The sequence below is a fragment of the Bos taurus genome, chromosome 27 (assembly GCF_002263795.3).
Source record: "Bos taurus isolate L1 Dominette 01449 registration number 42190680 breed Hereford chromosome 27, ARS-UCD2.0, whole genome shotgun sequence".
NCBI lineage: Eukaryota > Metazoa > Chordata > Mammalia > Artiodactyla > Bovidae > Bos > Bos taurus.
The window spans coordinates 15496138-15522998 of record NC_037354.1 but is presented as its reverse complement, the minus strand read 5'-3'; the positions used below and the strand labels follow the sequence as shown (position 1 = coordinate 15522998).

At 39.1% G+C, this 26861-nt stretch overlaps 1 protein-coding gene and 1 long non-coding RNA gene across 3 annotated transcripts; one reads left to right on the top strand and one right to left on the bottom strand.

Moving 5' to 3' along the window:
• On the top strand, positions 1-25568 carry CFAP97 (cilia and flagella associated protein 97). Of its 2 annotated transcripts, none has more exons than XM_005225961.5 (5): positions 1-208; positions 6850-7901; positions 16183-16448; positions 21124-21274; positions 22388-25568. In XM_005225961.5, the coding sequence occupies exons 2-5, from the start codon at positions 6866-6868 to the stop codon at positions 22516-22518; spliced, it is 1584 nt and encodes a 527-aa protein (XP_005226018.1). In that variant the 5' UTR covers positions 1-208; positions 6850-6865; the 3' UTR covers positions 22519-25568.
• On the bottom strand, positions 6829-13208 carry LOC112444631 (uncharacterized). The gene is made up of 2 exons (XR_003032994.2): positions 12202-13208; positions 6829-6983 (listed from the first exon to the last, which is right to left on the bottom strand). It is a non-coding gene; the product is annotated as an uncharacterized lncRNA (long non-coding RNA).
• Positions 25569-26861: the final 1293 nt, after the last annotated feature.

Sequence of the window (26861 nt, the reverse complement as noted above, 5' to 3'; positions counted from 1 at the left end):
GGAAGCTCGGGCGGCCTCCGGGGCCGCGTGGAGGGGCTGCAGGAGCGCGCGCGCGGGCGCACGGCCGGGACGCCGGCGGCGCGAGGAGGTTGCGGCTGCGGCGCCGGGTGAGCTGCGCGCGAGCGACCCTTCCTCCGCGCCCCCCGCCCCCCGTTCGGGATCCGTTTCCCCTCTCCGGGGCCCAGGCCGCGGCGAGCGCACAGGATCGGTATGCGGAAGGCGGACTGGCCGGGCCGCCCCCCTCCCTTCCCCAGTCCTCCGGGCCCCGCCGCCTCTGCGGCCCTGGCAGCCGGTCGTTAAGCGGGTGTAACCCACACGGAGGCGTCCAGGGCTGGCGCGATCGCAGGGCCAGCGCCCCTCGTCGGCCGCTCTGGGATGGCCGGGCCTGACCTCGGGGCGCGTTTGCGGGTGGCGTGGGGTCGGGGTCGGCAGTGAATTAAGATGTGATAGCCCCCCGCCCCCCGTCCCGGGAGATCCTGACTCAGGTCTCCCCCGCTCACCTCCGCGGAACTTGACCCTGAACTCAGAGGAGGGAGGGGGATGTCAGTTATCCGCTACTTCGTGGGGTCCGGAGGGGGTAGTGTAAGGAACCTCAGATCCTGGAAGACAGGTGTTTCCTTTGGGCTGAGATTTTCGGGTATCCAATAGGTTACCTTCTTTGGACCAAATCATATGTCTTAACTACAGAAACGTCACGTCCCAGTATCTAAAATGACAGTTAAAAATGCCGGATTCCTCTGTGTGTTTTCCTGATGTAAGGCGAAAGCGTTGGTATTTGTATTGCTGGTTCTGCAAGGGCTCTACGAATCATGGGTGTGTAAATGACTCCTGGGCAGCTTTGGCAAGTTCTTGTCCTCATTGAGTATCAGCAGGGTTATTGCAGCCTAATGAACTGTCATTTGATTTTTACGCTTTCCCAATATGTTATAAAGAGAAACTTTACTATCTTATTAAGTCCATATTTTTATTACTCTTTAATGTAAATTGAATCTCACTAACTAAAGTGAAGGTTATCAAAAGGACTGCTTAGTGGTTGGGACAGTTGGATATTTTTTCCTTTCATTAAGTCACCTGAATGTTTCAGTTCAGTTGCTCAGTCATATCCCAACTCTTTGCAACCCCATGGACTGCAGCATACCAGGCTTCCTCTAGCTTACTCAAACTCATGTCCATCAAGTAAGTTGCTGATGCCATCCAACCATCTCATCCTCTGTCATCCCCTTCTCCTCCTGCCTTCAATCTTTCCCAGCATCAGGGTCTTTTCTAATGAGTCAGTTCCTCACATCAGGTGGCGAAAAAATTGGAGTTTCAGCTGCAGCATCAGTCCTTCCAGTGAACATTCAGGACTGATTTCCTTTAGGATGGACTGGTTGGATCTCCTTGCAGTCCAAGGGACTTTCAAGAGTCTTCTCCAACTCCACAGTTCAAAAACATCAATTTTTTGGCACTCAGCTTTCTTTATAGTCCAACTCTCACATCCATACATGACTACTAGAAAAACCTGAAGTTTAAGTCCTTACAATAACCCATGTGTTGGATGTTAGGAACCTAAATCTAAACCTGAAAAGTCTCCCAGACACTGATCTCTGCACCCCTTCTCATGAACTGTGACCATGTAGGGAGACAGATGCTTACAATTGTTGGGGACTACAGGAACCTTGTGGGGCTTCCCTGGTGGCTCAGATGGTAAAAAGTCTACCTGCAATGCAGACCTGAGTTTGATCCTTGGTTGGGAAGATCCCCTGGAGAAGGGAATGTCTACCCACTCCAGTATTCTTGCCTGGAGAATTCCATGGACAGAGGAGCCTGAAAGACTTCCGTCCAAGGGGTCGCAAAGAGTTGGACACAACTGAGTGACTTTCACACTCACAGGGATCTTGTAAATGCAGATAAGGGGATAGTTGCTTCTAGTGTGTGGGGTAGGAAGGGAATGAAGGACAACTATGGAAAACTATCCAGGAAAAAAACTCAGGTGAAAGAGGTGATTTTTCTGCTTACATAGTTGGCTGTGCTCAGTCATGTCCAACTTTGCAACCCCATGGACTGTAGCCTACTAGGCTTCTCGCTCCATGGAATTTTCCAGACAAAAATACTGGAGCAGGTTGCCATTTCCTCCTATAAAGGGATCTTCCCAACCCAAGAATTGAACCCATGTCTCCAGTGTCCCCTGCATAGGCAGGCAGATTCTTTACTGCTGCGCCACCTGGAAAGCCCTACATAGCTGGCTCAATCTTAAATCTCCTAACTCCAAACTCCTTCATCAGATAAACATTATTTGAATATCTAATATTTGTCAGGTCTGACTTTAGGCGCTAGGATATAAAGATGAGCAAGGTACCAGGAGTTCCCAGTTTGGTAAGAAGACAGGAAAGGTGGGAAACAGCTATGAAAAACAGATTTCGAAGAAGTATCTGTAGTCATTTGTTTTAGGGATAGACTTTGGGATTTAGACCTAGCTCATGTTAGGGTTGGAAAAGGTCATATCCTCCATACACACAAATTCCCTCTGCAGCACCCCAGCAAATAGCCATCTGGTCTTTGCTCCAACAATATCTAGTGACTTGTGGCTAGATGACTTATGGCTCATAATCCTTGAAGGGAGCTCATTCCATTTTTGAGCAATTCTAATGTTAAACCCAGAACAGCTTTCTTATGCATTCTATTTGTTGATGCAAGTTCTGCCTCTGGAGCTGCAAATAATAGCTCTCAAGTCTGTTTCATATCACTACTCTTCAAGTATCTGAACACACCCTTTCCCTTAGTTATTTCTTTTATTTCTGTGAGCCTTTGGTCGGTAAACCATTAATCATAACTCAGATTCTAGACTCTGCCATAGTACTCAAAGCTAAGTGCCATCCAAAAGGTGGTTTGACCAAGCAGAATATGATGCAAGTTGTACGTTGCTACCCCAGGTTTGTCAATCTCCTTGCCAGAAATACCTGGGAAACTCTTTACTGTCTTTGGAAAGGTGGTTTGATCACAAGCTCAGTTTGGGATAGAGAGTCACAAGTCAGTTCAAAGTTCTGAATCCTTATTACCTAGGTTAACACTTAAATTTACCTAAGGCTACTGGTTTATGGCAGAAAGTGAAGAAGAACTAAAGAGCCTCTTGATGAAAATGAAAGAAGAAAGTGAAAAAGTTGGCTTAAAGCTCAACATTCAGAAAACTAAGATCATGGCATCCAGTCCCATCACTTATGGGAAATAGATGGGGAAACAGTGGAAACAGTGGCTGACTTTATTTTTCTGGGCTCCAAAATCACTGCAGATGATGACTGCAGCCATGAAATTAAAAGACACTTACTCCTTGGAAGGAAAGTTATGACCAACCTAGACAGCATGTTCAAAAGCAGAGACATTACTTTGCCAACAAAGGTCCGTCTAGTCAAGGCTATGGTTTTTCCAGTGGTCATGTATGGATGTGAGAGTTGGACTATAAAGAAAGCTGAGCACTGAAGAATTGATACTTTTGAACTGTGGTGTTGGAGAAGACTCCTGAGAGTCCCTTGGACTGCAAGGAGATCCAGCCAGTCTATCCTAAAGGAGATCAGTCCTGGGTGTTCATTGGAAGGACTGATGTTAAAGCTGAAACTCCAATACTTTGGCCACCTGATGCGAAGAGCTGACTCATTTGAAAAGACTCTGCTGCTGAGAAAAATTGAGGGCAGGAGGAGAAGGGGATGACAGAGGATGAGATGCTTGGATGGCATCACCGACTTGATGGACATGGGTTTGGGTGGACTCAGGGAGTTGGTGATCAACAGGGAGGTCTGGCGTGCTGCGGATCATGGGATCGCAAAGTCAGACATGACTGAGCGACTGAACTGAACTGAACTGGTTTATTCAGTTTGTGATGCCAGTGAGATTTGTTCCAGATTATTTTGCTAGAGGAAAACTACTGCATGGCAAATATATCCAGCAAAATGTGTGGCAAACATTAGCATGTGTATCTAATTTTCACTGGGCAGGCCATCCTTTTTTGTAAAGAACTGTTTCTAAAGCCGAACTGCTAAACAAGTCCCACTTTCTCTTAAAACTCCCTACCACGGGAGGGATTATTTTACTATCTTGGCCCCTGTTTACTGTCAAATAAATCATAGATATCACAACGATGTGTTTTATAGTTCAAAGAAGGAAGGTCTCAGTTTTTTTTCTTTCCATAAGGCTAGGACCACATTTCTAAAGCAGAGTAGAACAGTGGTTAGTCACGTGATCCTCAAAGCTGCCCGCTTTAGAATCCTGGTAGGCCACGTAACTAGCTGCATGGCTTCAGGCACGTTCCCACGTACGAGAGAGTGACAAAATATCTTAAAAGTTGTTGTCAAGAGTCAGTGAGTTAGTACTTCTTTTACACTTAGAACAATCAACCCTGAATATTCATTAGAAGGACTGATGCTGAAGCCCCAATACTCTGGCCATATGATGTGAAGAGACTCATTGGAAAAGATGAGGGTAGAAGGAGAAGGGGACAACAGAGGATGAAATGGTGGGATGGCATCACTGACTCAATGCACATGAGTTTAAGCAAACTCCAGGAAATAGCAAAGGACAGGGAAGCCTGGTGTGCTACAGTCCATGGGGTCACAAAGAGTTGGATGTGACTTAGCGACTGAACAGCAACAACATATAAGTACTCAGTTAATGAGTACTAAGTTAATGTTTTAACTATTATTAGTAGTAGAATAACAACACTAATACAAATGAGACTTAGGTTAGTAATTTTATGCCCTGAAAAATGTAAACAAGTTTAGTAGAGGGGCAGAAGTTGGAATAATTTGGATGATTCGTTTTTTAAAAGATTTGTGTTTTAAACTGGCTAAGAAAATTTGCTCTGGGCTGTGCTATGAAACTGTTTGATTTTAGAATTTGAAAAAACTTGTTAAAAATTTTTTTAATCCTTAAAGGCATTAAATAGTGGGATAAAACGGCTACCACAGTTCTTTTATTCCTTGACGTTTTAAAGTGTGAATTATCTTACAGAAAAGGATAGCTTTGGGGAGAATTTAATGACTATTAATAAGCACTGTCCAGCATTCAATAGCTTATTTGCTGTTTTTCTCTTTGAACTCAGGTGGGCAGAATTAGATTGAAAACGATCAGTCATACCTTTTTATATTTGTGATGACCCATGATCACAGAAAACCGATTCTTAATTCTTCCCCTTTGTCCCCTTTCCCAACTTCATTCCTCCTCCCACCTTTTATAGGCTCATACTCTTAGACATTTAATGCATGTCTTCCCAGGCCAGGCTGGTAGCATTTTATGTATATGTTTGTCCGCTTGAAGAGTTTAGTGTTGTTTTGTTTGTGTGTGTGTATGTGTGTTAAGTTTTTCGTGATTATGTTGTCATTCAATTCCACTCTCTTGGTAGACATGATTTTTATGGCTCTCAGCTCATCATTTCTGACTGATACACAGTATATAATACACAACATTTCTCTTCTCTGTTTTCCTCTGACTGGACATTGAGTTTTTCCCTCAGTCAGCACTGTTGCAGACAGGGCTGTGAAGCACCTTCTTGTCCATGTGCCCAGGAACACACAACTGAGAAGCAGGTGCACCAAGTTTTGAGCCTGAGTATCTGACCAGTTGGTTCTTTTCACTGTGCAGACTCCCTGTCATCACTTCCTTGCTTAGTTGATTACATGAACACTATCACAATAACAGTAGTGGAAATATTAAAAATGCAGGGGGATTGTTGATTTTTCAACTCTTCATTTTTTTGTCCAAATGTCTAAATTGTATTATTAATCCAGTATAGCCAACAATTTTATATTAATGCATTTTTCACACTGATAATAGCACCAACATCAGGGGGCCACAAAGGATCCATTGGTAAATATTTTAGGCTGTATGGGCCCTGTGGTATCTGTCACAGCTACTTAACTCTGCAGATGCAGTGGGAAAGCTGTCAGAGACAGTTCTTCAACCTGGGAGTGGGGCTGTGTCCCAATAAAACTTTTTTTACAAAACAAGTGGTGGGCCAGATTTAGCCCATTCACAGCAGTTTGCTGACCTGTGATTTAAATAATGATTTTAATGGGCTCAAAATATTCCTCTATTCGTTTTTTTTTTTTTTTTTTCAGTATTAAAAGTAATGCTGTAATTGCACATTCATAGCCACTAACCATCAAGGAAATGATCTCTCTCTAAGACTGAACCTCAGAAAAGTGGAGAAGGGCATGACTGGCTTTAAGACTGTGAGCCTGAAGCTGTGACCTGTGACTGTCACACGGGTTAAGCAAAAACTCCATAATCTATGGATGCCACACAAAAGGACAACAAAAAGTTTAAGAACTTAAGAGCAGTAGCTGAGACTGTTGCTAAGGCCTTAGATTTTGATCACATCTCTCATCTTTTAAACTGAGTCCGATTGAAAACTGCAAGCTCCAGGTGGAGTTCTGACTGCTGGGCCATCCCACCGAACTGGGGCTTTCATAACTAACCTTGAAGCTTCAGCCTCCCCCAGAAATGTGAGTCTTTAACCGGCCAGTCTACCAGAATGATGTCTGTTTGGGCTGGCTTAGCATTCTAAACTCTAGCTGTACTTAATTTATGGAAGTCAGTTTTTCCCTGGCGTTCACCTACATATCCACGTTTGTAATATGCTTGCCTTGATGATCTCCTGTTATTGTTCAGATCATTGGTATAACTTGTTATTACCCCTGTAGCCCCCATTATCATTTCGCTGAGTTACTGTTTTTATGGTAGGTTTTTTCTTTTTCATATTTCTCTGTATATATTACCCAGACTTCTCAGTTTGGGAAAATTTGCAATTACTGTATAAAAATAAAAAGAGTAATTTGGAAAATACTCTTAGTCTGATGGTTACACTTTCCTCCTTTTCAGATATATTTTTACCATCATGGATCGGTTTGACGATATATCAGAAGGTGAAGTGGACCATTCTTTCTTTGACAGCGACTTCGAAGAAGCAAGGAAAGGTGACAGCAGCTCAGTTTTTGACAAGCAGGATGATGACGCTGAAGAGAGAACAGACAAAGATACGGAAAATGTAAACTTGAAACTTGGACTACAAAGAAAGGAAGATGATCTTACTGAGAAGGGAACGGAGAGCAGTGGGAAAACTCCTCCAGAGGAACACCCTGTAGAAGGTGATAATGCACAAACTGGAAATTCCTCGTCCTCAACCACTTCTTCAAGATCAAAACTGGGTAATGCTAGAGTAGAACATAAAATACACTTGCCCACTCCAAATAGCCTTCCCCAAACTGTGAAAGACGGTGAGCACGACTACTATACAGATGGAGAGGAGAGCACTGATGATGAGAAAAAGCATCATGTCAGGTCCAAGTCAGCTAAGCTGCCGAATAACTTCAAGAAAAGCCTAAGTAAAAAGTATTCCAGAAGCAGCTCCTCTTCGTCTTTGTCCCTCTCATCTTCAAGTTCCGATACAGGCTGTTCAGATACCGGATCTGATGTCGGCCTGTCTGATTCATCTCCATCACCGAAGAAGCATCTCCCTGGCGCCACCCACTTGTCACCCAAACTGAAATATAAACCAGGAGAAAAATCACCAGGAGCCCACGCTTCAGGTACAAAACCCAAGGTTGGTGATGACACCGAAGAATCGGAAGACACCGTGACGGACGTCACTCCTTTATCGACCCCGGACATCAGCCCGGTTCAGTCTTTCGAACTGGGTGCCTCAAGCGACCGAAAAATGAAAGTTAAAAGGCAAGAAAATGTGAGGCAAGAAGTATATGAAAATGTTGAGGATTTGAAAAATAACTCGAAATCTTTGAAATCAGCCAAAAAAGGGAAGGAGAAACATGAACCCAGTCTCACCTCAAAGTCAACAGCGTTGGATTCCAGTTTAGACCACAGATACAAACAAAAAGTCTTACATGACACAATGGACCTGAATCATCTTTTAAAAGGTAATTTTAAACACTGTGTTTGGAATTTATTTTTTAAATCACTGCATCTGGAGATAGGGCCTTTATTTTATAATTTACTTTTGGCTGCATGGTCTTACTCTAGCTGTGGCAAGTGGGGGTGGCTACCCTCTAGTTGGCGTGCACAAGCTTCTTATTTTGGTGGCTTCTCGTTGCACAGCACTGGTTCTAGGTGCCTGGGCTCAGTAGTTGCAGCACATGGGCTTAGTTACTCCATGGCATGTGGAATCCACCCAGACCAGGGATCGAAACCCTTTCCTCTACATTGGCAGGTGGCTTCTTATCCACTGTACCCCCAGGGAAGTCCTGTGTATTGAATTTAAATATTAAACCTAATATTATATTGAGCTTAATATTAAATGCTATGAATTTGCCTTGATTTTTCTAGTAGGTGTGTTTTATTATTTGAGATCATGGATATATTATTATAATGTAACCAAATTATTTCATTTAAAGATACCTGGAATATCATTATTTATATTACTGCAAAACTGATCAACTGGGACTAGAAAGTACTTCACAGTGATTCTTAGAAACTCAAAATGCCTGGAGACCAGATAAAATAAATGCAAGAAGGGGAGCAGATGTTTTCCTATGTTTGATGGAGACATGGGTGTAAGATATATTTCACTTTCTTTAAGAAAGAAAGCACGAGCACCAAGTTTAAGGGAAGGTGGCAGGAATGCTGGCAAATTAAGAGAGCTCAGAGTAAACTGTAGGAGACAATTCAGATTTTAAGTTAAGGCTAGAGAGAATTACTGGAAAATAATTACCAAGTTGATGAAATAACATGATTCAAGTTTTAGTTACTTTTAAGATAGAAGGATTTAAGAATTAAGATAATCCTGACTACTATATTTCTGTCTCAATTTATTTATACCCATTATTTAGTTTGAAAGGAACAATATATTCCAGGTGAAGAAAAAGCAACCTCAAACTTCATTTTTGACTAGTTAATATAAAATTAGAAATATTGAGCTTGCAGGTTAGGTTTTAGGGCAATTGAAGATAAAGTTTTTAAGTTGTAAGTAAGACTCTCTTGTCTTCATTTGTTTGAAATGTTAGTTGAAAGAATAAATCTTCAGCTACATAATTTACATATGGTGGCCTGATAGAAGGGCATAAATAAGTCCCTTATTTGGTCAAATGAGTCTCATAGATTAATAAAATGTATTTTGGAGCAACTTATACTTGTGAATGTCCCCTCTTTTATAGGTTTTCTTTGATTGTTACTCATTGATTGTTTAATTATTTAAAATATCAATAGTATAAGGAAGAATACTCAGAAAGTAAAGTCTTGAAAAAGATATGCCAGGCTGGTAAGAAAGAGAAAATAAAGTATCAATCTTGTTAGTACACAAAGTAGAATTCCCAGATTCTTGGCATTGCCTGTTACCACCTAGTGGCTAAGCCTCCACTCAGCATACCTTTCCTGATAAATGCTCATTCAATCTCTTAAAATTTTCAAGACTGAGTTTTCTATTCTTGCCCATCTGCTTCTTCCCCTAACAATGGGAATGATCTTTAAAAAAGTAGATCAGACCTACAAGTTTCCTTCTTAACTCTTCAGAAGTGGGCTGACTCTTAGGTTAAAAATAAATACCAAATTTCTTACCATAGGCTACAGACTATTTCTTCAGTGACTCTTCACCCCAGGGAGTATGTGAGCATCTCTTGGAGAGCTACTCAAATTATTAAAACAAACTATTAAGTACTGATGCTTGGGCTCTGCCGTGGAGAGCCTGGTGCACTTGTCTAATATCAGTTAAAGTTGATGAGCCATGGCTCACCATCATATGCTGACTGCCTTCAGCTCCTCTTCTCTCATTACCTCTCAGTCCAGTCACAGTACTTCCTTACTGTTCAGAGAATGTTAATACTTTGCACTCGTGGAGTATTTGCGCTTGAGGTTGGCCTCTCTCTCTGTAGAGGCTACTTCAGTCTTGCTCGGCCCTCAGCTTATCCATCACCTTCTCGGAAGTACTCTTCCGAACGTGCTGTGGAGAAGTTTCATACCCACCCCTGCCTCACGGTCACAAAAGCCCATTTCCTTTCAGGAGACTCTGGAGTTAGTGTAAGCAACATGAGGGCAGGAACTTATTCCTTGCTGAAATCCCCACAGTAGACACTATTTGTTACCTAAAGGACTGTGGGACACTTCCGTCCACAGCGCTAACGGTCAGGAAGTATGCATCTTACGTTTCACTGAAATTGGATTTTGTAGCAGTTACCCACTAGTCTTAGGTTTGCCATCTGAAATACATACAGTAAGTCTTTGCCTCCTGTTTCTACCATATAATCTTATCCCGTTTTGACTCGGAAACAGAGCTAAAATGGGGCTCAGTCTCGAGCACATGGACTAGAGCTTTATTCAGTCTGCTGCCCCCCGGGGATCCCTGACCCCAGGACCTGCCCACACGGTACGTGGTGCTCAGGGTTAATACAACCTCAAGAACAAAGCGGCACTTCTGCCCCTTGATGCATCCGTTGTTGGAGTCACCAATATAACCCACCAAAGATTCTTTATAGCAGTAGAGTGTGTTTTAAATACTAATTGTGGCGACCAGTCTATGTATATGGTGTTTCTTGAGGTTTCTCAAATTATTATTCCTGCTGAATTTGCCCAGTGAAGGCTTTCAGATCCAAGAATATTTTTGTTTTTCTTGTTTTCATTTTCCCCATAGAGCTAAGCCATGGACATGTGAGATGTGACGTGTACGTGGCCGAGCTGTGTTGCTCTGGCTGTCTTCTATTAAGGCAGGCGGTAAAAGATTGCAGAAATGTTCAACTCTGCTTCTCTTCTCACTATGTTATTTTTATAAAATGTGATATTTTCATAGCACTAGTTTATTATTTTCAGATGAATTCACAGGTATCTTTCAATTTTTTACCATTAATTTCTAACATGGTAAATATTGATAGATATAACCCACATAAACATTATTTGGGGTCCTCAGTAAACTTTTGGTGTGAGGTCTGTTTAAGAACTTCTATTCCTGAAGAATAATCTATTAGATTTATAATCTATTAGAGAAAAAATAAATTAGCATAGTCTTCAAAAAGGGGGAAAATGGGGGAAAAGAACAACAAAAAAGCATTTTTTTGTAGATATAAAATTGTGAGAAGAGATCAAACAATACAAGTAAATTGTTTTGACTTATCAGAAGGTATTATCAGAGGGGATAATTTTTTTTTATCAAATCCAACCTGCAAAGATGTTTAAAATATCAATAGTATAGGAAGAATGAAAATAAAGGCTTGAAAAAGTTATGCCAGGCAGATACCAAGGAGAAAATAGAAATATCAATTTATTAGTACACAAAATAGAATTTGAGATGTGAAAATCACTGAAAGGGACAAATAAGAGTATTTTACATGAACAAACTGACCAAGTACACTAAAAAGATTTAACAGCCATTGATTTGAAGTGTTTGATAAAAGCAAAACAGAGCTAAATGATGAAATTGATAAAGCCGTAATCACTGTGGAAGATTGGTAGATGTTAGACCAAAAAAAAAGTATGAACTACCCACTTACGGGCTGCACTTGGCCCATGGGTTTGTTTTTGTTTGTCTATTACATAATATATATTTTTAAGTGATGAGATAGCAGTTTCTATTGCTACATAACAAATTACCCCAGTACTTAGGGTATAGTCATAGTTGCTCAGTCGTGTCCAACTCTTTGCGATCCCATGGACTAATGTGGCCCACCAGGCTCCTCTGGTCCGTGCAATTCTCGAGGCAAGAATAGTGGAGTGGGTAGCCATTCCCTTTTCCAAGGGATCCTCCTGACCCAGGGATCGAACCCCGGTCTCCCACATTGGAGGCAGATTCTCTACCGTCTGAGCTACAACTACCCACTTACGGGCTGCACTTGGCCCATGGGTTTGTTTGTGGGGTTTTTTTTGTCTGTTGCATAATATATATTTTTAAGTGATGAGATAGCAGTTTCTATTGCTACATAACAAATTACCCCAGTACTTAGGGTATAGTCATAGTCGCCCAGTCGTGTCCAACTCTTTGCGATCCCATGGACTAATGTGGCCCACCAGACTCCTCTGGTCCGTGCAATTCTCGAGGCAAGAATAGTGGAGTGGGTAGCCATTCCCTTTTCAGGGGATCTTCCTGACCCAGGGATCGAACCCCGGTCTCCCACATTGGAGGCAGATTCTTTACCATCTGAGCCACCAGGGAAGCCCCTTAGGGTATAGAGAGAGGCTCAAAAGTGGGGGTGACTTGACAGGTGGGGCCTGGAATCATCTGAGTGCTGGTGTACTCACACATCAAGTGTCTGGGCTTGGGGTGACTTGGAGACCAGGACTTGCTGAGCAGAGGGCTCGTGCGTGGCCTCTCCCTGTGGTCTGGGCTTCAGGTACCGCAGCCTCAGTGCAGATGGTTTAGAGTTCCAAGGACAGCGTTCCAGGAAACAAGGCACAAACCTCACCACCTTTTATGACCTAACATTGGAAGCCACATGGCATCATTTCTTCCATGTTCTATTGGTTATACACCTTCCCAGATTTAAGAGCAGGGGCATAGACCCTCCTTCTTAATGGGAGGAGTGTCAAATAACACAGACACTCTGCAAAACTTCTTCAGTCCACCCTGTGGCCATACATTGATTTACATTCCTCCCAAGTGCAAAACTCTGTTCCCACTTTTCAAAGATCCTGCCCAGCTGGTGATCCAGGGTTAAAGCAAGTCCCAAGGGCAGCTGTGGCTCCTTGGGTGTGGTTCCTCAATTATAGCTCGAGTACTTTGAGAATCTTCTGCCAGGAGAGACTAGGAAGCCCAAGTAGTAATAATTTTGAAGCCCAAAAGTCCCAACTCTGATATTCTCTATAAATTCTGCTTGAAAACTGACCGATCCCTTTTTTAGTTCATCTGTTTTCTATCCTGTCTTCTTATGATGGTAAAATAAACTATTAATACTTTAAAGATTCTTCCTGGAGATCTGCTTAGCAAAATCCACCAATGGCAGAAGGTATGTTTTCCATTTTCCTTGCTGTCATAGCCAACAGTGTTGCTGAAATTCTGCCACTTGATCATCTTCACCAGCAGTCTCCTCCAACCCTTTCTAGCTCCACTTACTATCTGGTCTCAAAGCTAGTGCTCCAGATGTTAGGTTTTTGTTGCAGTAATACCCAACTCCTGGTACTCTGTTTTGTGTGTGAGTTACTATTGCTCTGATGACAGATCGCAATCTTAGATCTGTAAAGTGGCAGCCTAGGATGACCTGAAGGCTGGGATCACAGTGCCCCCGCCACACACAGCCCCTCTATGTGGTTTTGATGTCCTCACAGGGTAGTCAGCCTCACAGCCTCAGGGCAGCCAGACACAGGGTGGCCCAGGGCCCCAAGCACAAGGATTCCAGAGGCAAGGGGGAGGGCGTGGTGGCCTGCATCTGTCTCTATTTTTGCCCAGCCTTGGGCTGTATCGTGTTGGTCCGCGCCATCACAGACCTGCCCAGATGCAAAGGAAGGAGACCGAAAGAATGTCTCAGAAGTTCTCATCTGACAAGATGTTCATAAAGAAGATGAAGGAACTTAGTAAATTTAGTTATTATTCCTTGAATCATCACCTCTCAGTTACAAGAGTTGGGATTTAAAAAAAAAAAAAACAACCTTTGAAACATCATTTTAAAAAGCAAATATCATATATCATTGATTTTTTTAATCGGGATCGCGAATATGCCTACAGGGTGAATTTTTTTAAAGAAAAACTAATATTATGTAAATAAAGACATAATATGGCTTGGGATAAATTTTCCATTAATAGTATGCACATAAACATTTTAAATGCTGCCTGTATCCCAGTTTAGGTACAAGTTAAGCTGGTACTTCTAGTAAATGGTGTTACTGAGTCAAGAAGTGGCTCTAGTGATAATGGACATATTGAAATACTGTAAAGAGTTTGAGCAAAATTGTTTCATTAACGAAAATTAGGGAAAAGCAGTATTTCTTAAATGTGTCATTTAAATAATGTACATATTTATATTAATATATTTTTATCCCTGAAATTTTATTCAAATTAACATTTTTTGATCTTAATTGGAAGACAGTGGATCATATATTGGAGGTTGCCTCGTACTAAAGTGTATAGTAGCCACTTTAGAAAAATGTGCTAATGATACCTGGCATCAGTATGTAAGCACTCAACATATACTTTTCCCATCAAGGGAGGTTAGAATGCTTTTTCATTTTGTTTTTTTTAAATGAATTAGTTTGAAATCCTTCCTTTATTTTATTTTTAGCTGTTGCCTTATTTTACTTATAAAAGCTTTTTATAAATGACATTAGGAAAATAGCTTACTTTTAATTCCCTCTAGAATTTAATTTTAAAGGCTAAATTAATCTAGAAACCTTATTCAATTCTACAAAATGGATATTTCTTGGAAGTAAGATAAATCAATTATATATAGTCTCTATATATCTCCTTCTAAATGTGTTCCTATTCAGGTTTCGTCATAGTTTGGTGTGCTTTTCAACAAATTACCAGTCATTATTCCTAATTTTTCCTATCAGGAAGTCACTGTTAATAATTTTTTTTAAAGTTTCCTTAATCTCTGATCATCTTTGGTTTAAGCATTGAGACGTAGATTTACGGTTTTGTGACCTTGTTCCAAGGATTTAACTTTTCTGCACCAGTCACATTTTTAAATGGGGTTAAAAATGCTTTTAACAGCATAAAATATTAAGCAAGTAAAAGAGTGTACTTGCTTAGTACAAGATGGTTGTTGTTCAGTCGCTAAGTGCGTCTGACTCTTTGCAGCGCCATGGACTGCAGCACGCCAGGCTTCTCTGACCTTCACTATCTCCCGGAGTTTGCCCACATTCATGTCCGTTGAGTCCATGATGCTGTCTTAACGATCTCATGCTCTGTCATCCTCTTCTCCTTTTGCCTTCAGTCTTTCCCAGCATCAGGGTCTTTTCCAATGAGGAGGGAATGGCAAACAGCACCAGTATTCTTGCCATGAGAACCCCATGAACATAAAGGTGCTCTGATATAATGGAAGCAAATAATGGGGGCCTTCCAGTGGCTAAGACTCCACACTTCCAGTGCAGGGGGCCTGGGATCAATCCCTGGTCAGGGAACTAGATCCTGTATGCCTCAACTAAGACCCAGTGCAGCCAAATAAATGATTAATTTAAAACAAATAATGGTTACTTTAAAAAGATATTGTTAAAACAAATGTACCGTACTGTTAATCTGATATAATACATTCATTTGTAGCAGAAACTTCAGGTGAAACAAGCTTAATATGTTTAGAAATTTCTGATAACTGTTCAGTAATAATTGTGACTTGCTGAAAATTTTTCTAATAATATGAAATATTGATAATTTAGCATGTTGATAAAAATTTCATTTGATAATCATAGTATACAAAATATTTTTCTTGGTTAAAAGCTCTTTTTATATAAGGTATTCATCTGGCTTATGTCTAGTCAGGAATCATAGTTTGACTTTTGTAGTAGAAGTATTTGTTACAATGCCAGTATCAAGACCATAAATCTTGTATAGTAAAATTCTTTCAGGTTAAGTTGAAAGTTTCAGAATATTCTAGGTTTCTTTTTGCCATTTTCTGGCCATTGTTTGCATTGCTGAGAACATTTTATTTTTTGAATTATGTGTGTTGGTGTGCTCAGTCGTTCAATTGTATCCAATTCTTTGCTACCCCATGGACTGTAGCCGGCCAGGTTTCTCTGTCCATGGGATTTTCCAGGCAAGAAGACTGGAGTGGGTTGCCACTTCCTACTCCAGGGGATTTTCCCGACCCAGGGCTTGAACCCACATCTCCTGCATTGCAGATGGAATCTTGTGCACCACTTGGGATGCCTTTCTGACTACTAAAACCCATCTCAACTGAGTATTCTGTCAATGCAATCCACCAGAGGTTTCTAACTTCTAAGCTTTCTTTAGGAGAACATACAATGAACACGACAAAAGCAGTTTCCATAAATTATATCTGCAGTCTACAACCAGTGCCTTGTTCATTTCTTATTAAAGTATTTTCATGGTTTTGTGTATAGCATTTATTCCTAAAGAACCCAATGAGCATAAACCTCTAAGCTGCCTCTGAATTTTTTTTCTACCCGGTTGTAGTCTGGATGTCATTGAAATGATTCCATACATCCGTTACCATGAATTAATGTAGTTTCCGTTTATAAAAGTTAAAGCATATACCATTATGCCATCGTATTGCTGTTTATTTAGCCATTTTTCCTTTTTTTGTTCACTTTTTTTGTTGTTCACTTCTGTAGCTTTTCTGCAATTAGATAAAAAGAGACCACAAAAACATCACTTTGATCAGCCTTCAGTAGCACCTAGGAAAAACTACTCTTTCACAAGAGAGGAAGTGAGACAGATTGATCGAGAAAATCAGAGGCTTTTGAAAGAACTGTCCAGACAGGCTGAGAAACCAGGAAGCAAGAGTATGATTCCAAGATCAACTGGTCCTCCCCCTAAGTTGTATCATAGTGCTCTCAACAGACAGAGGGAACAACAAAGGATCGAAAGAGAGAATTTGGTAAGTGACTGATTTACATTTTAGTCATCAAATAAAGTGCATTTGTACTGATTTGTAAGCCCAACTTGCAGCAAACCCAATAAGCCAAATTTTCTAAATGATACAAAAGTAGGAATAGGTTTGTGTGGCATAAAATATAGGATGAGCCATGAGCCTGGAAGATAACAGTATGTGCTTTTTTATCCAGGAAACTATATTTTAAGGGAGTATTAAATGAAAATACTGCAAGGTCTGTTATTTATTTGACTAGATCTGTTAAATTACTACAGCAATACAGGAAATGGTGTCCAAGGATTAGATAGCTACATCTGCGAAGTACTTAGTCACTAGCTAAATCTATTTTACTTCATTTTATCCTCAAAAGCTAAAATAATTTATATATCATTTATTTTAAATAATACACACATTTCAGGGAGGTGCCCTGCTGCTTGATGTATGAAAGACATTATTAAAAATGATACAGTAATAGTCCTTTGATATCCTAAGAAATATATATATGGAAACTGTTGAAAATCTTCACATTAAAAAAACTACTATTCATAGCCTATCATTTTCTTTATAAAATGCAATTCATAATTGCTGATATTTATAGAGCTTTTTAATGCTGGGCATTGTTCCAAGTGTCTTCTAAATATTAGCTAATTGAATCCAGACAATAATTCTTTCAGGGACGTACTTTATTTTTATCCACATCTTACAGGTAGAATAACTGAGACCTAAAAGGGTTAAATAATTAACCCATGGACAAGGAGCTGCTAAGCAAGTGACTGAGCCAAGGTTTTAAACCCAGGTAGCATCTTCAACTAAAGTTAGACCCTTAATGAACACATACATTCAGAGTTAAAATAAGTGATAAAGCTGTTATTAAAATTACCAGAACAGTTCCCCAAATTCACCCTTATTATGTTTCATCATCAGTACAGTTCTACTTAACCTGAATTTGCAAGAGTAACTCTTATGAATTTATTACTATCACTAACACCAAGAGTTGGTGAGCTAGGGTAGTATATTTGCAAAAAATAGTAAAATATTGGTCAAGAGAGTTACCCTGAACATGGCAGGGAGTAGATTGCAGCAGAACAAGTTGAAATGAGCTTGGTGGGTGGTGAACTAGATGGTAACTTTCTACGTATCCCTCTAGCAAGTTCAGGATTCATTTACATTTTATGCATTTTCATAAACAGCTACAGCAGGTGGTAGAATCATATCCAGGTTTCCTCGCTTTGGGATTACTTTTTTCTTTTTAACATCTTTTTTGAGGTATAATTTACATGCCATACCCATCTAAAGTATATAGTTCAGTGGGTTCTGATAAATAACATGATTCATTTTTTTAAGTTATATATAAAAGTAACAAAATTTGCCACTTTAACTTTTTAAAAATTTCAATGTCTTCTTCATTATTATTTTGATATGTGCACACTGCCATGTTTATTTCTGATTCACTCCTGGCGGGGCTGTGTCTTTGTCGCAGCATGCAGGCTTTCTCTAGTTGCGGGGACCAGGGGCTCCTCTCTAGCTGTGGTGCTTGAGCTTCTCACTGTGGCAGCTTCTCTCGTTGCAGAGCACACGGGCTCTAGGGCACAGGGGCTCATCAGCTGTGGCTCACGGGCCGTAGAGCGTGCAGGCTTCCGTCGTTGTGGCGCACAAGCCCAGTTGCCCCACGGCCCGTGAAATCCTACTGGACCAGGGATCGAACCTGTGTCCTCTGCATTGGCAGGCAGGATTCTTATCCATGTGCCACCAGGGAAGTTCGCCATTTCAACTGTTTTGAGTGATTGGTTCAGTGACATTAATTACATTCACGATGTTGTGAATTGTGAGTAAATACTACTTATTTCCAAAACTTTTTTGATCACTCTGTACAGAAACACTGTGCCAGACAGTAACGCTCTGTTCTCCCTTCCCCTCAGCCTTTGGTAACCTCTACTCTACCTTCTGTCTCTATTTGTCTATTCTAGATATTTCATATTAGTAGAATAGTAGACTGTTTGGTCATTTTGTCTCTGGCTCATTTCACTCCATTATGTTTTCAAGGACCATCCATGTTGCAGCCTGTATCAGAACTTCATTCCTTTTTGTGGCGGAATAATAGTCCATGTGTGTATATATATATATATATATATATATATATATATATGCCACATTTGGATTCCCCATTCATCTGATGATGGACACTTGGATTGTTTGCACATTTTGGCTATTGTGAATAATGCTGCACTATAGGTGTCTCTTCCCTGGGTCAGCTTCCCTGGTGGCTCAGAGGTTAAAGTGTCTGCCTCTAATGCGGGAGACCTGGGTTCGATCCTTGGGTCAGGAAGATCCCCTGAAGAAGGAAATGGCAACCCACTCCAGTATTCCTGCCTGGAGAATCCCATGGATGGAGGAGCCTGGTGGGCTACAGTCCACAGGGTCGCAAAGAGTCGGACACAACTGAGCGACTTAACTTTAACTTTAACTAACAATAGGTATCTCTTCAGGTCCCAGCTTTCAGTTCCTTCAGCTGTGTACCTAAGAGTGGAATGGCTGTGTCGTATAGTAATTCTATATTTATTGTTTTGAGGAACTTGGGTTTACTTTTGAGAAGTTGAAACCATTAATGTCTAGGGACTATTCTAGATACAAATGAGATGAAAACTGGTAAGCAGCTTCTGTTATACTCCATATAAATTGTAAATTTCAGCTATTTTAATAAGCAGTGGGAAATTACCACTATTTTTTTTCTTTTTACTTTGTTACTTAGTAATTTGTATATGTGAGCAATATTTTTCTCCATTTCACAGTGGAATCTTGTTATACTCGAGAACAGTCGAACATAAAGTGAACCACATGTTTAATTCAAATTTTCCTAACAGTTATATTAGAAATATCAAAGAGGTGAAATTATTCTACTATAATATTTACCTGACTAAATAAAAAATATTACACTTTAACATGTAATAAATATAAAAAATTGTTGAGAGATATTTTACATTTTTTGATACTAAGTCTCTGAAGTCAGTTGTATATTTTATACTTAGAGCATATCTCAATTTGAACTAGCCACATTTTAAATGTTCTGTAACAATATGTGGCTTGTGGCCTTGGACAGTGCAGCTCTGGATCAAAAGCTTAATTCACAAGAAGTAGAAAAAGTAGCTTAAAGCTACATGGTGAAATAAGCATAATTTAGTATAAAAATTATGTTATTGTAAGGAATAGTAATTGTCCAGATTTATGCTTAACTCTTCTTTATTAAGCAAATATTTGCTTTATTAAGCAAAATAAAACTAATTCTATATATTGTAATATTTTTTTCTTGGCTGGTCCTTTGCATTTATTCTTCATAATAGCTAATTATTTTTTCTTTATAAATTTTTTAAATTAAATTTTTGTTGGAATTGTGTTGAATTTACATTTTAATTGCAGAGTGTTGGGCACTCTTAAAATATTACCTTTTAATCTAGAAATATGGTATGTCCTTCTGTTTACTCAAGCCTTCTTAACACTCGACTTTAGTAAGGTTTTGTAGTTTTCTTTAAAACTATATTTTTTATGTTATTGCCATGAAATTTTTCATTTTGTTTTCTGATTGGTTATTTTTGTAAACCATCAACTTTTGAGTATTCATTGTATAACCAGCCACGTACCAAACCCTTATATAGAGCTGCATTGACTCAAATGTTTCTTCAGTGTGAGATGATACACTTTTTAAGCTGTTTGCCAGATTGTTTGTAGTCAAAACACACACGCAAGGGTGCACACGTGCACACACACTTTTGTGTCCAATGTACTGCACAACCAGGGTCCATTACTTTGTAATTTTCATGATTCATAATCCTTCACTTGCTCAATCTCCAGTGATAGAGACCAGTTCACATGGCTCACAGGCATGATGACTAAAGCAATTCTGTTCTAGTTCCCTAACATCAGCTCCTTAGCAATCCAGAGGCTGCAAGCCTCCAGGCAAAAGGAGTGGTGCTGTGCAGAACAGGTGAAGAGGACAGCCCTCTCCAGTAGAGGGCGCACTTGCTACATACAGACCCAACTGTATTAGAACTTTTACTTCAAAAGGGGATAATTTTTTTTAATTCATAAAATTTGGAACTGTTCTTGTTAAACCATGTTTCCATATATTTATTTGGACACAATATGAATTCCGTTTTTAAGAAAAATTTCAAGAATAATCTTAGCAGAAGGAGAAGGGAAGAGGTCAAGGAGGGTACTTTATAGTTTCCCATAGTATGGTTTATAGTTTCACTTTACTCGCTGAAAGAAATGACATTATTTCATGCTCTTAAATGTATGTATGTCAGTTCCTCTCTAAGCATATGTTCACGGTCATTTCTAGGGTTGAACACTGGGCTCTTAGCATTATTACTCCCATAATATCATTTCTATGAGAAAATAAGGTTTAATGTTTTTCACCTTACAGCATCTTTTCTAAGATTGTAACCTGATAAACAAGAGAGCTGTGCCTACAATCAGTTGTTAAAATCATAGTGGTTTTGGTTAGCTATAGGACAGGTAGAAAATTTTAGGTTTTCCACATTATTATTGAAATAGTTTTTCCGCAGTGAGTTGAAGTCTTTTCTACTTTATTTTGTGAATTTCAGGTTCTAGAAAGTGTTTGCCTTTTAAAAAAACTATTGCGGTTTATCTAACGTTAGCTTTTAAATTGTTCATTTAAATGCAGGCTTTTCTGAAAAGGCTTGAAGCTGTGAAGCCAACAGTTGGCATGAAACGCTCAGAACAGCTGATGGATTATCACCGCAACATGGGTTATCTCAGCTCATCCCCGATCTCCAGACGAGTGAGGTCCACTCTCAGCCAGTACAGCTCGCTAAGTAAGCACACGCACACGGGTTTTGTACTTGTTTGTACCTTTTTCCCGTTTAAAAGTATATGACTTAGGTTCTTCTGACAGAGTTTTAGATGCTGACTTCTGGGATGCAGTCTGCTCTGTTTCACTGGCATGCCTTGCTTTGTGTTGGTTCACTTAATTTCAGGTTTCATTTTTTACAGTGTATAATGGCAACATAGGAAGGAAACCAGGAGGTTAAACAACTGAAAATATCAGTAGTCTCTTAGGTAATGGAGGGAGAGACTTTTAATTTCAGTGTGTTTATTAAAGGAAGAAATGGACAGATAGACTGTTTAAAAGTTGCCGAAGCAGTCTCTTCAGCCGGTGAAGAATTTTCAGTAGTATCTTCCGGCCCTAATGCATGCTGCTGCTTCTTCACTGGTAATTAAGACGAGAATTAGTGATCTGTAGTCCTCAGATCAATCCCTCTTAATGCTCAGTATATGATCCGTTACACACCCAGAGAATACAGGTGGGCGTGACCGCTGAGTGTTGGAGTGTACGACACACGGAAAGGCCAGACCGTTTTCCCTACAGAAGTCTGTGCTGTTACTTCATGTATATGTGCTAAGCTATAAAGTCTGTAAAAGCTAGTCCTAACAGAAACTTGGAACCACTTGTAGTCTTAAACACTCAGATAACTAGTTTAATTCCATTCATTCATCCGCCACACATCACTTCCTTGGTAGAGTAAGTGACTAAGACAGCGTCTTATTCCAATAACTCACACTTAATATCATGCCTTGACTGTGCAAAATTATTTGTTGAATAAATGTATAAATGGTTATACAAAGAGATTTTATTTTTCCCACTTGAATTCTTTGAGAGGCTTTTAAAAACACTTACTCCCACCCCAAATCTATTGCATCAAAATGCCCTTGTATAGAGTTTGGTTATGTTTGTTATTTTAAGTTCCACAGGGAATTCTGAAGTACATTCCTGGTTGAGAATAGAATTAGACTATTAAAAACACATGTGAGATAGAGAAGGCAGTTTTATTTTAATCTGGGCTTCAGATGAGGAAAGGAAGTGTATCAGATGATGATTTATGTATTTAGTGAGTTCAGATAATTTCTTGCTCTTTGTCTACTTTCAGAAGGCGCTTCCAGGACATCCAGCGCTACCAGTGGCCTCAGCTGTAAGAGTGAGCGATCTGCTTTTAACACAACTGGTGGTGGCCTGTTGCTAAGACCTAAGCCCCCGAATGTCCGTACAGCTTGGTTATAAAAACTCTTTTTACCTTAAGCATTGTTCATCCAGTTCTTAGTTGAAGTGCTCTTGTATAACGCTGTCATTCTCTGTGTAGACATCTAAATACTGGTTTAAGCAATTTAAGGTATTGTAATTAGATGCAAAATGGTTTTCAAAAAGACAATATAAAAATCAGTGTTTCCTGTGAGGAGGTGTTTATATGAGACGTGTATATATTTCATAGAGAAATGGTAGCATACCTGTGTCTTTTCTCAACATAGAAATCGGTTCAACTGTCGGACTGATGAGGCAGTTGTGATAGCATCCTGCACATTGGACCGAAATGTTAGCTATATGGTTCTCATTTAATGTGTTTTTTTGTTTTGTTTTCATTTTCTGTAAGTTTTATATAGTGAGCGTAGCTCCTGACTGACTTGGTTTTCTATTTGCTTCAGAACTTGGGTGGTGTGACTTATAACTTGATTGTAAGATAGTTATTATGAAACTAATCTTGAAATTTGTTCTCATTGGTGGCACTGATTTAGATTTGAGGAGAAGACAGAAGCTTGCTCTAGGGCAGTCCTTGTGATTCACCAGAGGTGCCTACTACCTCTGTAGAAGTGTGCACTGAGTTAGATCTTAAAAATTTTATCAACCATTCCAGACCATTTCAAATTGTGAGTCTGAGAAAGCTCAACTTAGAGACTCCTCTTTTGTGTTTTTCAGGGGAAGTAGGTAAGGATTCTGAGAAGTTGGGTTTCTTTAGAGCTCCTGTGTTGTGAATAGTTCATCCAAGGACCAGATCCTCATAAGCAAAAGCAAGTATTTGTTGAATTAGCAAACGAGCTCCACCAGCTTGAGGAACCAAGAAGCAGATCCCAAGTTGTGTCAGGACAGCGTTTTAAGGGGTGTTGTTAATGGGTTGTGCTGTATTCAGCGTTTATTGTTTTAAGTGAGAGGAAATGTAAGAAACAAATGCTTTGTTCTACCCCTTTAGAAGTTCTAGCTACTGTTTTTAAGGGCTGACAAAGAAAAACTAAAAATATGAATGATAAAGGAGGAAAAAAATCCCGTATTTGTTGAAGCTATTTTATAAATGTCAGCCAATTTTTTGGTTTTGTTTTGGCCTTTTGTATTGAATCCTGGAAGTACCATTTTTGCCAGTTTCACTTTCAAAGACCTTTTGAAATTAGTGATGTGTGTGTAGGGTGTAATAGAGTTGACTCTTGAAATCAGAGTATTTTTTCTGTCAATCTGTAGGCTCTTGTACAACGAAGTATATCTCAGTCATGTTGCTTCTGCTGTTCTAGTTATCACTGTTTTCATTACTGGCCTTTTATGCATACCTTAAAATGTATTGGTAAGTTTCTACACTAAATGCCAAATCTGTCCCCCCCCCCTTTTTTTTTTTTTTTTAGTGTGAATTTTTGATCTGTAAACACAGTAAGATTTGTTTTTTGCTTTTCTGGGTTGCTCAAGCTCTGTAGCGTGGACGCCAAACTTAACTTTTCTTAAACACCTCCGGTGGTAAGCCAAACTGCATTTTGCTGAACATCAATTCAGAATGTCTTGGTCTTAGTTTGTATTGATAGATTTTGTTTCGGGTAGGGCTTGAGAAGGGTGGGGAGAATGGGGTTAAAAAACTCATGGGAAAACAACCTGACCGTGAGATTTTTCTGCTGCTTTCCTTGAGTTATAATGTTCATTTGTTGTTGGATATTCTGGTGTATAGGTTTTTACATCACTTAGTGCTTTACTTCATACACTTTAGCTGTACTAAACCAAGATTTTGTTTTTTAACTTATTGCACTTTTCGATGTTTGTGTAACAACCTGTCTTTAAGGAGAGATAAGATAATGCTGAATTTAAAATTCAGCATTTGAATATATTCCCAGTAGTGAGTGAATTAGCCAATTTTTTAAAATTGGTTTTTAAGTTGTTAGGGGGAAAAAGAAACCTTTTATGTAATAGCATTAGTCTCTGAATGCATTTTATAGTCTTTGCTGCCATATGTCATATGCCATATGGTACAATTTTAATTTTATAGATAAAAGCTGTACTTTTTTTTTCTTTGATCTTTAAAAATTTTTTTTCTCTGTACTTTGATTTTAGATACTAAATTAACGCCTTCAGTTTCTACTACTTAGGCAGGGGAGTTTCGTTTAAGTATTACTGATAACAGGGATTCAGCATGAAGCAAAAGTCAGAACAACAATACTCATCTTTTCAAAGAGAAATTTACAACTGTTGTCATGATTAGTTTACACTGATCAGTATAAGCAGAGGGATAGGAGTTGAAAAATGTGATATTCTCCGATGTAAGTCAAGATGCCTTTTAAGTTGTTACGATTTAAAGGGTATTTTTATGAAGAAATCAGAAGTATATTATTTTCATTTTCAAGAACATAAAAAATATGAAGGACTGTCTAGCACTACTTTATATTTGGTTCACTTGTACCTAAGATATATATTTTTAAGATTTACATGTGCAATTAGAAAGGATACTCATCCAAGGTCAGCAATTACTAGGCAAGGTTCTTACTGAGAGTGACTTTCATGTCTGTTAAATGTTATACTGGTATTACATCCTTCTTGATAAGATCCTATGAAAAATTTTGAATTATTAAAGTTATTTCCTAAGGGTAGCAATTACTCTCATACTTCCCCTACTTCCTTTTCTTTCAGTCTCCATAAAAAGCTGCTTTCTTAGCTACTACCCCAAATAAAAGTTTTCTCGTTTGCTTGTAAATGTAGTGTGTAATGCAGTTGTTTTCAGCCCATTAACCCAAATGTCCAAAATGGATATCTAGGTAACTTTAAAAAGAGGTCACTGGGATAGATATCTGTGTGTACTTTCATCTTCAAATTCAAATCCTGCACACTATGAAAAGTATTATGACCAACGTAAAGTTGGGGACACAAGTTTAAGTTACTCTATTATTTTAATAATTAAATTCATAAAATGTTTAATATCTTAAATGCCAAAGTTGGAACCTATATAAATGATTGTAAACCATCCAAGAAAATGTGCTTCATGCTCATGACTACTTTATTTGTATGAATAAAGATAGTAAGAAACTTAAAAATCAACGTTCTTTTTTAATTTCCGAGTCTACCATAATGTCTTTTAGGCATGAAGAACTCATCCTGGGCACAGTGAAGAAAAGAATCAAAGATAACTGAGTTTTGATCCTGTGTCGGTCTCTCAAATGCACTGTCTTCCTGTTCCCATTGTAAAAATTAGAATAATAATTTTTACATGCCTCCATGACTAAGAATTAAGTGAGAATGAAATTGAAAAGAGGATATTAGTTATTTATATCTTTGGAAGTATGATGTTTATGTGGGAAAATGCTTAAAATTACACTCTCGATCATCTCTTTAAACCACATCATAATTGTTATGTTGCTACAAGTGTTGTTCAGTCGATAAGTCGTGTCCAACCCTCGGTGACCCCGTGGGCGGCAGCACGCCAGGCCCGCCCATCCTGCTCTATCTCCTGGAGTTCGCTCAGATTTATGTCCCATTGAGTCTGTGGTGCTATCTACCCATCTCATCCTCTGCTGCCCCCCTTTCCTTTTGTCTTCAGTCTTTCCCAGCATCAGGGTCTTTTCCAGTGAGTGGGCTCTTTGTATCAGGTGGCCAAAGTATTGGAGCTTCGGCAACAGTCCTTCAGGAAATCACTCTTTTATAGCTTGAATACAGTAGACACTTATAGCTTGAATGAGTGTTTTTTTTAAAGTTCACATCAACATTCCATATGTATGATGTGTATTATGAATGATAAGAAATACTCTGTTTAAAACTTGCTGCTAAACCATTATGAATTTTTTTGATAAGGGTTAAATAACAATAGTGCCATTGGAGTAAATCACTGAGTAGTTCCTGCTGGTAGTATATTTGAGCTCTAGCAAATCAGACTACATTACAGCAGAAATTTGTACTTGGTTTTAAAATTCTGCTGACTGTTTTAATCTACTTAGAGATATTTCTGGAACCACCATAATACAGTCTTAATGTTCTGTGTCTCTATTCAGAATCCAGTTTGTCGGTCTTTTCTTGCATGATTAGTACTTTTCTAAATGTTGGATTTTATAAATTTTCATTTACCTGAGGACTTGAAAAAATGCTGTTTTATTACCTTCTGGAAATTTTACCTTTCACACTTAGATATGCAGTTCACCTGGCATTGTTGGTTGCCTCTTTTTCACTAATTCTGTTATTTAAGTTATTTAGTTCCAGCTTTATTCTTTGGGCTTAATTTGGTGTCATTTTTTAAAACTTGGAACGGACGTATAGTTCACTGATTTTCAGCCCTTCTTTTCTAATGTTGTTGTTGTCTTTTCTAATAAATGCATCAAAGGCTGTAAGTTTCTTCT